This window comes from Diuraphis noxia, unplaced genomic scaffold (genome assembly GCF_037042655.1).
Source record: "Diuraphis noxia isolate RWA-SAM2 unplaced genomic scaffold, SU_Dnox_SAM2 contig0003, whole genome shotgun sequence".
NCBI lineage: Eukaryota > Metazoa > Arthropoda > Insecta > Hemiptera > Aphididae > Diuraphis > Diuraphis noxia.
In genome coordinates this window covers 27,957,253-27,969,980 of record NW_028301713.1, presented here as the reverse complement: position 1 = coordinate 27,969,980, position 12,728 = coordinate 27,957,253, and the positions used below count along the sequence as shown (strand labels likewise).

The following is a 12,728-nucleotide window of genomic DNA, read 5'->3' as shown; positions in this document are numbered from 1 at the left end:
ATATTCATGTATTTTTTTAATAAGAAGTTTTTTTTATAAAACGTGTGCACCTCTAATATTGAACGGACTTAAACCATTTGAGTAGTAAAACCTTGTGACACGTAAGTATCAAGATTTATCATTTATCGTGAACCATCATCGTTTCATTTTGTTCGTGTTATAGTCATATAGTCGGGTATAAAGATCGCTTATATTAGATAATATGTAACGTTATTTTATTTACGTAGCCGACAACCACGATATAATATTATTATAATATACTGTACTAATTAAGCGGAGTGAAAGACAAAAGTAATTCGCGTTTAAATGACTTTTTAGTCATTTTTAACAGAGCGCATCATGTCACCTAAAATAATAAACTTTGACAGAGTAGCTCCGATCAAGATGTTTGCATGGCTGTTTTTAAACTACTATAATAATTTAGTGATCAGAATAAAATAATTCAGCGTTTTAAAACTATGATTATAAATTAAAAATATAATAAAAACAATAATTCTTCAATTATTTTCATGTAAGCATATTTGTAATTTTTGTGATCCGTGTGGTACAATTGGCATTTTGAAATCAAAAACTTGGAATTTAGAAATTTGACTATATTATTAACATTGTTGGTTTCGATGGATGGGAATTTTTAAAATTACTTTTCAACTGATTCCTACGACGAGTGGAAAACCACTGTATACTCAAATTATTATTTTTCTTGTCTATTCAAAATATACACGGTATATTTCACATTTTTCTAAGAATAATATTATTACATTTTCTAATATTATTATGCTACACGACGCATTTAATACATACGTTTGTGTTTTTGGCAGACGGGTAAAATCTTAAATATTTGTACGCGATAAGTACGCCGTTCCTTTTATATAATATATACTATATATATATATATATGTTAAATATGTAACATAGAAATATTATTATATTCTCATATTATAAATATTTAAAACAAACATATTTGTCCCATGAAAAATTGTGACAGTAGATTCGTTCGCGGGCTTAATATTATACAATTGTACAATAATATGCAATATGATTGTTTATTATATATATGTATATAAATGTGCGTGTGTGTGTGTGTGTAATACTGGTGTCAAACCCATAGTGGATATTTCAAGTCAGACTTTAGTCAGACTTGCCGGATGAAGTGGAGATGGCGGTCGATGAATCGATGTAGGATACAATTTATGTGGCGAGATACCACGGTAATGATTGATGAATATAGCGACTTACCGACTATAAAAAGCGACTCGACGACCACGTCGCTGACCATTGACGGTTTGTCTGTGTTGACGAAACTGGCGTTGTACGGTACCACGATCGCGACGTAGAACGTGGCTATCAGTATCAGCCAATCCCAGCACGTTTTGAAAACTCCGTAGTGTGATAATACCCATCGAGATTTTTTCAGGGCTGACGTTTTATATTCCGGTAACGGCGCGGACGATCCCTGCAACAACGTCTGTGGAAAAAACACACACACACATGAAAAGCAATCCAATAATAATATACGAAATAAATCGGCATGTACGACAAAATGATTACACGTCATGATAATTCACAAGAATTTTTTCAATTACGCGCGAGGGGGTTGTTGTAGGACGAGGAGTGTGTTTTGGCGATGTGAACAAGTGGTGCTTGTGACGATGCTCGTCGTTTTAGTAGCTAGATATGAATAAATATATCATAAATCTGTTTTTTTAGGCTCACATATACAAGGGCCGCATATACTTTATTTTTTAATTTAACTAAATTTTTTGGTAAACTGCAAGTTCGAAACATAATTTTTTTCTTATTTAATTTTTGAATAAAATAAAGAACCTATTTTGTAGAGTTTATTTTGCTGAAAATTTGGACTTTTCAACATATTATTTACATTAATCACACTATTTTTAATAATTTTTTTAGTTAATAGATAAAACGTCAAAAAGCTGGTTGATATGCAAGCAGCGAGTCCTCCTCTACAGCTTATGTATGTGTCTTGTGTGGAAGATTGAAAATTCTATTTGAGCACAACCAAAGCCTAATATATGACGTGAGAGAGATGCCCAAGACTAGTGTTTACGGCGTGGTGCACAGGTGTAGAAACGGCTAAAATTGTTTTTTTTTTCAAAATTATTGCGAGATGGTACAACGCCAACTGGCCAGCTGGTTGTCGTATTAAGTGCCCATACAAATATACAGGCCGCTGCAGACGATAGAAATAAAAGTTTTGAGTGGTTATGGAAAACAATACCGTCTCAGAAAAACATGGAATATTTGTCTTTTTTTATAAACGTTTATGACATATTATAATCGTCATTCATCTTTGAATAAGGATTTCAATATTATAAATCCCCCTTTCCCAACAAATGTTCACTAAATTACGATCGACTAACGGTACAATATTTAACCATCCATTTATCAACTATATCGATATAATAATAATATGTAATTACAAGATTACAATATTGGGAATATATACGAATGTGATGATTTTCAAAAATCAAAATATGCTCAATATATTCACAGTCCTAGGTACTTAAAAATTATCCACTAGGTATCACATATTACCTATTATTTTATACCTACACTGAGGGTCAGTCAAATTCTCTGCAGGTCAATTGCAATTATTTAGCATTTAATTAGGTTTTTATCAAAATTCCAGGAAATCACACAAAGAATACACAAAAAGAATGAAAATAACACTAATAATTTTTTAGTCAAGAAAAATTTGTTAACTTTATCCGATTCAATGAGGAAAATGTAACAAAACTAATTAAACTCGTAGTTGGTCAATTTCCATATGCTGGCCACATTTCTCTCTAACAGCTTTAACTATGGCCTCTATGTTGAAAATTGCGTATGGGATGAAATTAAAATTGTGTTTCTAAGCGTTGGAAATTTAATGCAAATACATATATTGAAAACGTGACACCATTTTAATAACATGACGCCAGGTGAATTTGCAAAACGTCTTTCGAATACATTGTTAAGAAGCGTACGCGATGTGTTGTGCGCGTGTCAGAGGAAAATTAAACTATGCAACTAGGACACGAGTCAAACGCCAAAATGAATAATGCTAGTTGATCCCTAGGCATTTGAATAGTATTAATAGAAATTCTACGAAAATAACAACGTAGAAAATGGGATAGGTTTCTGGTCATGAATAAATTTCAACACTCTAGAATGAATAATATACATAGTTACCTACACTTAATTTTTTTTTTAAACGAATCTTATAAACGATCAGACACTCGTGTAACAGATGGCCCGAAGTTTTGATTTAAAAAAAACCTGTACACAACACACGTCCAAGAGTCACTGTAGTTTTGAATATAAATGTCACTGAAACATTTCATTTGTTGCTTCAATTTAACAATTAAGTACCCATATGTTATTATTATACAATTATAATAACTCATGGCTAAATCAATTGGTATAGAAAATATTATGTATCTTTTAGTTGTTTTTAAGACATCCCATTCTAATCCAATAGTCCATTAAAATGTATTTAAACATTTAGTTCGTATTCTATAAAAATTTTCAATCAGTTAAAGACGTTTAAATTTATATTTTATATACTAACGATAAACGTACCTAAATGTATCATTGCAGATATAGTTTACACAAATATTAATTAAATTAGCTCAAAAATTTAAGTTAAGAAATATTAAAGGTATATGTTTTGTATTTTGTAAATGCATCCAATTGTACATACTAAAAAAAAAATAAACGCAAATAAATGATTTTCTTCCGGAACGAATATAAAAATTAAATTGCGATTACGTAGCCATTTCATTTTAATGAAAAATGAAAATATACAAATTTTGAAAAACTCATATCTTTACTATTATTTTTCATTATTTAATACATTTTCTGAGCTATATACTTTACACTGTATAGTAATATAGTAGTGGTATACGCTTGATTATTCGATTTCTATGTACATATTTATTGTATAATATATTGGTAATGACCTTAAATTTAAATGTTCTTCTAGAACTATGGTCAATTAAAAATTACATAACATAATTTCACGTGAATACTATGATAAAATGTAATAAGTTAAAATGATAAAATAATAATAAATGTAAATGCAATATTAAGGTACTTCGATTTAAAAATAGGTAATGACTCAACTCCAATATAATACTTTTTTTCACAAGTAATATACAATCTGTATCATTAATACAATAAGAATATGTGCTAAGAGTATATTTACAGGAAAATTATTTGATAAAAGGTGATTGATGACACTTTCTATGGTTATTTAATTATTTACTTAATAATTATTTTTAATAATATTTATTTATTTTTCAATATAATACTAAAAATTATAATATATAACATTTTAACAAGATATTTAAAATAAATATAATATGCCAATTAATTTTGGTATTCTATAAAAAAAAATTAGGTAATTATCTTCATAAACCAAGTTTATAAATATTATTTAAATGAAAGAATCTATCATTTTACACACACAAACACAAGATATTATTTTATGATTACATTAATTAATTTTATAATAATATTAAGACAAACATGTGCCATGAAGATATTGTGTATTTTACCGAGACAACAATATTTTAATCATTAATCATGTTTGTAGGCATTTTTGTCGGACACTTGCCATTTAAATGTTTTATTATTGCCCTTAGGGAAATTAATAAATTATTATTATTATCGAAGTAATAATAAATGATACTAGTTAGCTGAGGGTTGGTGATAAGTAATACTAAAATTAACTTTTATTCATTACAATATAATAGTCGAATTTTAAGTAAGTAGGCAGCTGATGATAATCCTTTTATCATATTTCAATTAACTGGTTTTCAGGTATTTTAATATTCAATGATTATTGATTTTATAAACGTGCGTATCTACTTAATACAAATGCGTAATGCCGAAATTAAGTATTTTCTAAAAAAGAGTGTTCACAATTAGAAATGGAGTGCTTCTGGATTATTTTCGTATTGTTTTTAATAGATTTAGTACAGTTCAATGACAAAACATACTAAATCAATACCTAGCAAAACAAATAATATGTCTTCATATTTTTATGACGATTGAACCAGAGTATTATTATTATGCGTACCTATAGGATATTCTATGATATCTAAATATGATTGTGATATTTTTTTCAAATATTTCAATGACAAAATTGTTTGATCACGTGGTGTAATTAAAAGGCAAAGCTACCAAACAGGTACTACTATCACCTCCATCCGTCTAACCACGGTTATAGTTTGTTCAATCGCGTACAAAAAAAAAAACTGTGGTATAGTATACTGTAAAAAATACGTAATTTGCTATTGCCAAAAGCTACCATCAGAGTTCACCGTAAACTACGTATCGCTTTCAGCTATATAATGAAGTAGAAGATATTTATAATATATTATACGATACGAATGCGATAACTCATATATCATCTTCTTTAAGCTAACGGTTGTGGTAAAGGCAGAGAGTTAAAATTACAGAACTATAACAGAATTCAAATTACATCTAAAAATGTATTATAAACCAATATAGACCAAAATTATTATAAAATGTATTAATTAGTGCAAAAAGGTAAATAACTAAAAATATACAGAATGAAAAATTTTGATTTAATTACAGGAAAAACATATTTCTTATTATATAACTTGGTATCCCCCCTGAATAAAAATAAAAAGAAGAAATAATCTTAATAATTAAAAGTAAGTCGCTATTAAGCATCCTTAAAAAATCTAAAAATCAGAATTAAGTGTCAGCGTGCTTTTTGAATCATCAAATTATCTTAGCATACAACCATTTAATTATGTACTATTAATAATAATATAAATATAAATATGAAAATAATAATTTATTATCATATAATTTTTTTAGTATATTTTATAATTCTTGAATGCTAACGCTCAATAGACGCGTTGAGATATTTCATAAATTTAATATAGTATGACAGACAATTGTGTTCTAGACAATAAAATGTATTATTATTAATAAATTGTACACGTGTGTACTGTGTATGCACGTAAAAAATCATTTTTTTTTTTTTTTTTTTTACAATATTCTATAAATTAAAATTATAAAATTGAGCTCAATTATTATATTCATTAGGTTCGCCAACTATAGGAGTACACAGAAACAAAACCAATAACGAATCAGCTAAAGCAATGATAAAATAATTTAACGAAAAGTTGAACGTGTATAGCAATTGCACTCAAAGCCTAAACTTCCGATAAACCAAGGAGGTCAACATTGAAATTTTATAAACTAATGAAGTAAAAAGTAAATTCAGAGTAGTTTGTGACTACTGAACCGATAAATTATTTATTGGTAAAGTGATTAATATACACAGAGGAAATAACATGAAAGATAGTTTAGTTAATTTATATAAATATATCTTGATTCAATAGAGTTAGCGATAGAGGCTAAAATTAAGATGTATATAAAATATATTATAGTGTATTTATCAAAGTAAAAAAATAATAATAATAATAAGTAAAAATATTTATTATAATATGATTTGGTGTTAGATCATAATATTATAAAGCCAAGTTGGATGAAAAATAATTAAGGATATTGAATATAATTATAATATAATATTGATGTTATATTAAGATTTTAGAAAGAGAACCAAATTTAATGATTATTACCAAAAGAAAGAAATTTGAATTCAAATTTAATAAAACGACAATTGAATATTAAAAACTATCTTAAATTGTACCAATATTATATACATTACTAATTTTTTTTAGATTTACGAGTATTTTGGAAATTCTAAAAAGGACTCAAATACAGCGGGATACAGTTAAAACCTTAGTCTAAAAATTTTTCAATGATCAAAATTACAGGGAAAACAACATGTACCTACTTACAGTTTGGTCAGATTAAACCGGTAATCGATCATTGAATAATAGTTAACATTGTGATTTGCATTGAAAAGAGGAAAAGACGATATATTTTTTATTACAATCTGCGTTATCATACTAACGTATATTTTACAAAATAAATTGTTTTGAAAACTGCTCCCAAAAGGTTCTCCACAAGGTAGAAGTAAAACCCAAACAGTGCGGATATTAAATTGATAATTATTTAAAAAAGATATTATGTGCCTTCCAGATCACTAAAAGAATATAACAGACTGCACAACATACTAAGTTAAATATACGTTTTACATCTTTAGAAAACGGGTGTTTGGAACCATTTAATATTGCAAAATGATTGATAAATGAACCTAGTAAGAGAAGTTTCCCGTAATACCGATATCATAGCGTCATCTGAAAATATTATCCAGCAAGTAAGGTATAATTGGTTTCGTTTTTGATCATAAAGGTTTTCAATTAGTTTGAAAAATTTGGAGCATACGACCTGCAAATATTCACGTTTCTGAATACAAACCATCAAATTAAAATTATTTCAGTGGGTTTGGGATGATGATATCAATACATATAATTACAGAACAATTAATATTATAATTTGTATACAAAATTATATCAGTTTGTATTTTATTATCGTGATGCTTTGAATTCATAGTATAAAATTTAATAATAAATACTTAAAATATATTAATAATTTAGTACCCGTGTACTACTCAATATATATACCTGATATTCTATATATAGTATAAAAGTACCTACAGTATAGTATATTATAATATTATAAAAGCTATCTGAGTTAAAAATATGTGCACTTTGTACATTTAAAAGAAAAATATGTTAAATACTTGTTAGAGCTGGATTATAAATAGTTACATAAATAACCATATAACGCTGTAGATACATTATTTTATAAACACAATAGGTACATAAAATAACATTCTTTATATAAATAAAAGGCATTGGCATTTTTAATTCAATAAGCTTTAACACATTAGATTATATTTTTGATGTGTTTGGAAGCTATATTAGGTGGGTCGTATTTACTATTATTATCCATTTAGCGGTTATCGCGATAAATTAGAACACCATAATATAATATAATAAATTGTATAGAAACCAAGAGCGGTTTGAAAAAAAAATAATAAGTACACCTATGAAATTGTTTAAATTATATATTATTAAAAATTATACACGATCATATTTTATAACAGAAAAATACAATTTATTATACTCCCCTCCGTTTAACATAGCTTACTATGTACTTAATTTTTTACAGTTGTGATGTTAAATATAAGTTATAGCATACAATTACGGAATAAATGGGATGTAATAAGAATAATATGACGCAAAGTCCTACACCGAGGTCACCAATATTTTTGATACTGCGATTATTATAATACTTTTGCGTCAGAATTAATATATTTTATTCAAACCCTATAAAAATTAAATGAATTAAAGTTCGCCTGCAGAAGTTTAAAATATTTACTAAGTAGGTATTCATTTTTTTTATGATTTATCTGCATAATTTAATGCCAAATATTATTCTTACTTTTATAATTCTTACTTTATAATTATAATAATTTCGTTACTAACTGACATTAGGTATTTTAAATTTTAATTTTCATCTAGAAGTTATGTGTATACAATCAAATTGTTTAATTATGTAATACTTGATATTATTATGTACCTACGCTTAAAATATACTTAAAACTTGATTTGAAATTCGGAAAAACTACATAAACACCTTCATTCAAAATATGTCTTCTCTTACATTACCATAAATTCAACGTCGATTAAAAAGAAACCGGTCTAGATATCCCCTAAAATAGAGGAAAAAAATTTCTAAGGTTCTGTTAATGAACGGTCTTCTCTTTACGTTAATCATGTTTGTATATTTCTATGCTATCCTTATTACTTATTGTTTTTTTATTGTGAACAGATTGAATAAATATTGAAATAAAAAAAAATAAGTTTGGAAAATACAAAATAATATTATTATATTTAAATATTTATTTTATTTTATTTAGCTTCCAGCATAAATTATTATAGCTCTACAATTAAAATGATAACAAGAGTTGCGTATATTTTGTGACAAATGAAATATATAAACATAATATAATATAACTATAATAGCACTATTTGTAGGTATAGATTAATAAAGTAGTATATTTATACACATATTTACGATTATATACGTAGAATTATTTAAATAAAGTTATTTAAGATAAATAATAATATAAAATTATGAAACTAATAATGTTAGCTTATAATTACAATAAAACAATAACAATATTTATGAGAATAAGTCCAATAGTATTTAATAAAGTCGTTTACAAGGACATGAGGTCCTTTATGATAGCAGTGAAATTTCTTAATATTCTAGAATATAAATATTTATAATTTTTAAATTGAATTTTGAAAAATTGACACGAGTAAAAAAATAGATAATCGTTATCGGATTTATTTTCATCCATATATTGAAACAGCATTAGTATCAAAACGTGTAATAATTAATATCATGTATTAGATGATAGTGTAGTACAATATTATAACTCATAAAATAGGTATCGATGATGTTATAATTTAATTTGCATTTTAATGTTAAGTTATTCACACAACGTTCTCAACAGGGTGGTTTGGAGTATTTTAGAACTAATTTTATTCGTGAGCAGATTATCGAAGTTCAGTACATGCATGTGGAAATATAATATCATCAAAGAGTTTAGGGTAATTACCAATCACTAATGATCTACTGTCGTAGTTATTAAAAATATATATTATATTATAAATTGAAATAATTGGCAAAGGATAAATACAGGTTGGTATAACTGATTGTTCAATAAAAATTCAGGCGAGGGCTGATACAGTAATAGATATTTAACCAAAATATTAGGTTTTAACTTAGTTACCATACTAATGATACGGGTTAAAAGCTTCATGATAGTGTAGGTTGATAAGGAAATAAGTTGGCCGATTTGCATAGTAATATAACATTGTTACTTACACACGTGCTCCATAATCTATGATTGTTAATTTTAATTACAGTGTTTTAATTTAATCTAAATCAGACATGTCAAACAAGTGGCTCTCAGTTAATTATTTTATGTTCCACGGATATCAATTTCAATGACAGATTATAAAATTAATATAAAAAATAAATTATACGATTTTCATACACATCGTTCACAACTATCTCTGTCATATATTATGTTAATTTTATGTCCCATCTTCGATAAACTATAATTGAATAAGTACGATGTACATATTGTGTATTATTTATTGTAAGTAATGAATAAAATAATAAATATTTTCAAAACTATAAAATATTTTTTCCTATATATTTTCATACCCAGGATGCGTAGTAAAAAACAACGTTGAAATAATTTATTAAATATTTTTATTTTCACGTTACGTGACCGCGTCGATGATTGTTGGAAACGAGATTATCTCCGTTATATATATTTAAATAGCATCTGCCTAATTAAACTCGATGGTTTATTGAAAATAAATAATAAATAATGATAACATGCTCGCATAACGCAAATGGAGGTTAAATATATTTTTGTTCATACCACTGATACCGTCAGATGAAATACCACCCTAGTTAAACTATAACATTATTTCATACACCTATTTAATTTATATGATATAATATATGATCATTTTTGTTCTCATTACAGCAACATACCTACTAAAACGCTACACGCCCAAACAAACGAAACGAGACGAATTAATCAAACTAGTCACTGGCATATTTATTTTCAGAATTTACATTTTTAGTTTCCATAAATCGTTGTACGGCCTAATATGCAGGCAAGAGATGTACATTTATGCGTATAAGTACAATATTATTTTTAAATGTTTGTTAGTAAGTTGCTGTTGATTTTTGTCGTTTTACTCAATACAATAATTTTAAACTAAGGACTAATCAAAAAATGTTTTTTTCTTTTAGATTAAGTTAAAAGTCGACATATCTATTTGCATTCCATTCAAATTTAAATTTAAAAAAAAATCAAGTAAAACAACATACCCATATTATACATGACATAATATAATTTATGTTGTATACAATTATTATTGAGTTCAAATTCAAAGTTCAAACGATGGTATATTAACAACGTAAAAAAATCAGGTGAATACAGAATGTTATGATTTCTAAAATATATAGGTAGGTATAAATTAAATGAACTCGTGCAGGCTAGGTGAGGCACTACATCATTATTTATACATTTTCATGACTTTTTATGACTTTCTTTAAAATTTGAAGCTTTAAGATATGAATACAATTTCTAGTATTATTGATACATTTTTATTCCTGCAAGAATAACCTGTGAGAAAATGTTTATGAAAAGTACACACATATTAATTCAGGAAAAAAATGTTTTCAACTAAAATCAAAAAATTACTGCAACAATTTAAAATATTTAAAATATTTAAAATATTTAAAATATTTTGAAAATATTATGATAATAGGTTTTTTAATTTTTTTTTTTAAATGTGATGTTGCTTTGTAAATATTCTCTCTTTTTTTAAAATACATTTTATTTTAAAAAGCACTGTGTATGGTTGAACTCCAACCCTCATCTTCCCAACGTTTCAAGTTGATCCAATTTTCTTCTAAAAACCACCTCAAAGTTGAATTTTAACCACTTTATAATAATATGATGATGACAGATACATAACACACACACGCGCGCTTGTGAATATAATTTTAAGACCTCCACGGTGAAATGCTTTCATCAATATACTCAAAATCTAAAAATCTGGTTTTATGTACTCGAGTAGCTTATCTAGTATATTGTACAATAATCTATTTATGAACGAAATGGAATCGTGTTTAGAATATACGAAATCAATATTCTATATTCAAAAGCAATTGAATAAATATACAATCCTGATTTTCAATCATATATTCCGACAATCATTATTATTATTATTATTATTACATACTACTTCTATATGTGCTATGCTTAAAAAAATACTGGCAATAATGATTATTTAACACAAACAACTTTTGCTATTTTGACTTTATAGAATATGGTTTGGTGATTTTTTTAAAAACATTGAAATTTATAGCTCGTGTTCTGTTCAAGTAAAAATTAAATATGTGATTTACAAAAAAAAAGAATGTTATTGAAAAATATGACCTTTGATCAATTAAAATAGGCAAATTAGTATAGTTCTGAATTATAATCATTGTTTTTAAGCAGAACAACACACAATTTTTAAATTGTTTTTCTTGCTCTAAAATTTTTATTATTTATTGTAATGTTGACTAATATCTATACATTTATTATATCTAACACAATTCAAAAATTATGAATTTCCCATGTGAGTCACGTAAAAAAAAAATACGTTAAATTTGTGAATAGGTAAATCCAAAATAATGATGTGATTAGTCACGTATAGCTGAGACCTATGACACATGCTTAATGCCTATCAGCAATCGGAATTCTATATTTTATTTGATTTTGTGTAAAATCGTTCATACTACCTTGAGTAAATTTTTATTGTTATCCACTGATGTAGTTTTGTTTTTTATTATTATTGAAGGAAATTTTAATGTTTTAGAGCACCGAGTATAATATTCTAATGCACATCCTGGCAATATTAATATTTTAGGTACTGTGTTTTGTTATGGAATAAAACTGAATTGTAGAATATATATTTTGATTATTATAACGAAAAGTTTTCTAATTTCCCGTGGATCTATTCAAACAAATAATTTGAAACGAGTTCACGTACTTTTGAATATAATTATGAAAAATTATTTGTTAACAATAATTGTTAGATAAAATTTTGAATTCATTCAGGCATAATATATCCTCAACATCAAGCGAAATCAATTGGACTTATTTGTATATAATATAATTTATTACG

General features: G+C 26.2%; 1 protein-coding gene across 4 annotated transcripts in view; it reads right to left on the bottom strand.

Moving 5' to 3' along the window:
* Elk (Eag-like K[+] channel) overlaps window positions 1-12,728 on the bottom strand; it is a 231,636-nt gene that overhangs the window by 85,813 nt on the left and 133,095 nt on the right. For all 4 annotated transcript variants that reach the window (XM_089221973.1, XM_089221972.1, XM_089221975.1 and 1 more), the window contains exon 6: window positions 1,237-1,465. In XM_089221973.1, coding sequence (XP_089078099.1) covers window positions 1,237-1,465 — 229 coding nt within the window. The remainder of the gene's footprint in view (window positions 1-1,236; window positions 1,466-12,728) is intronic.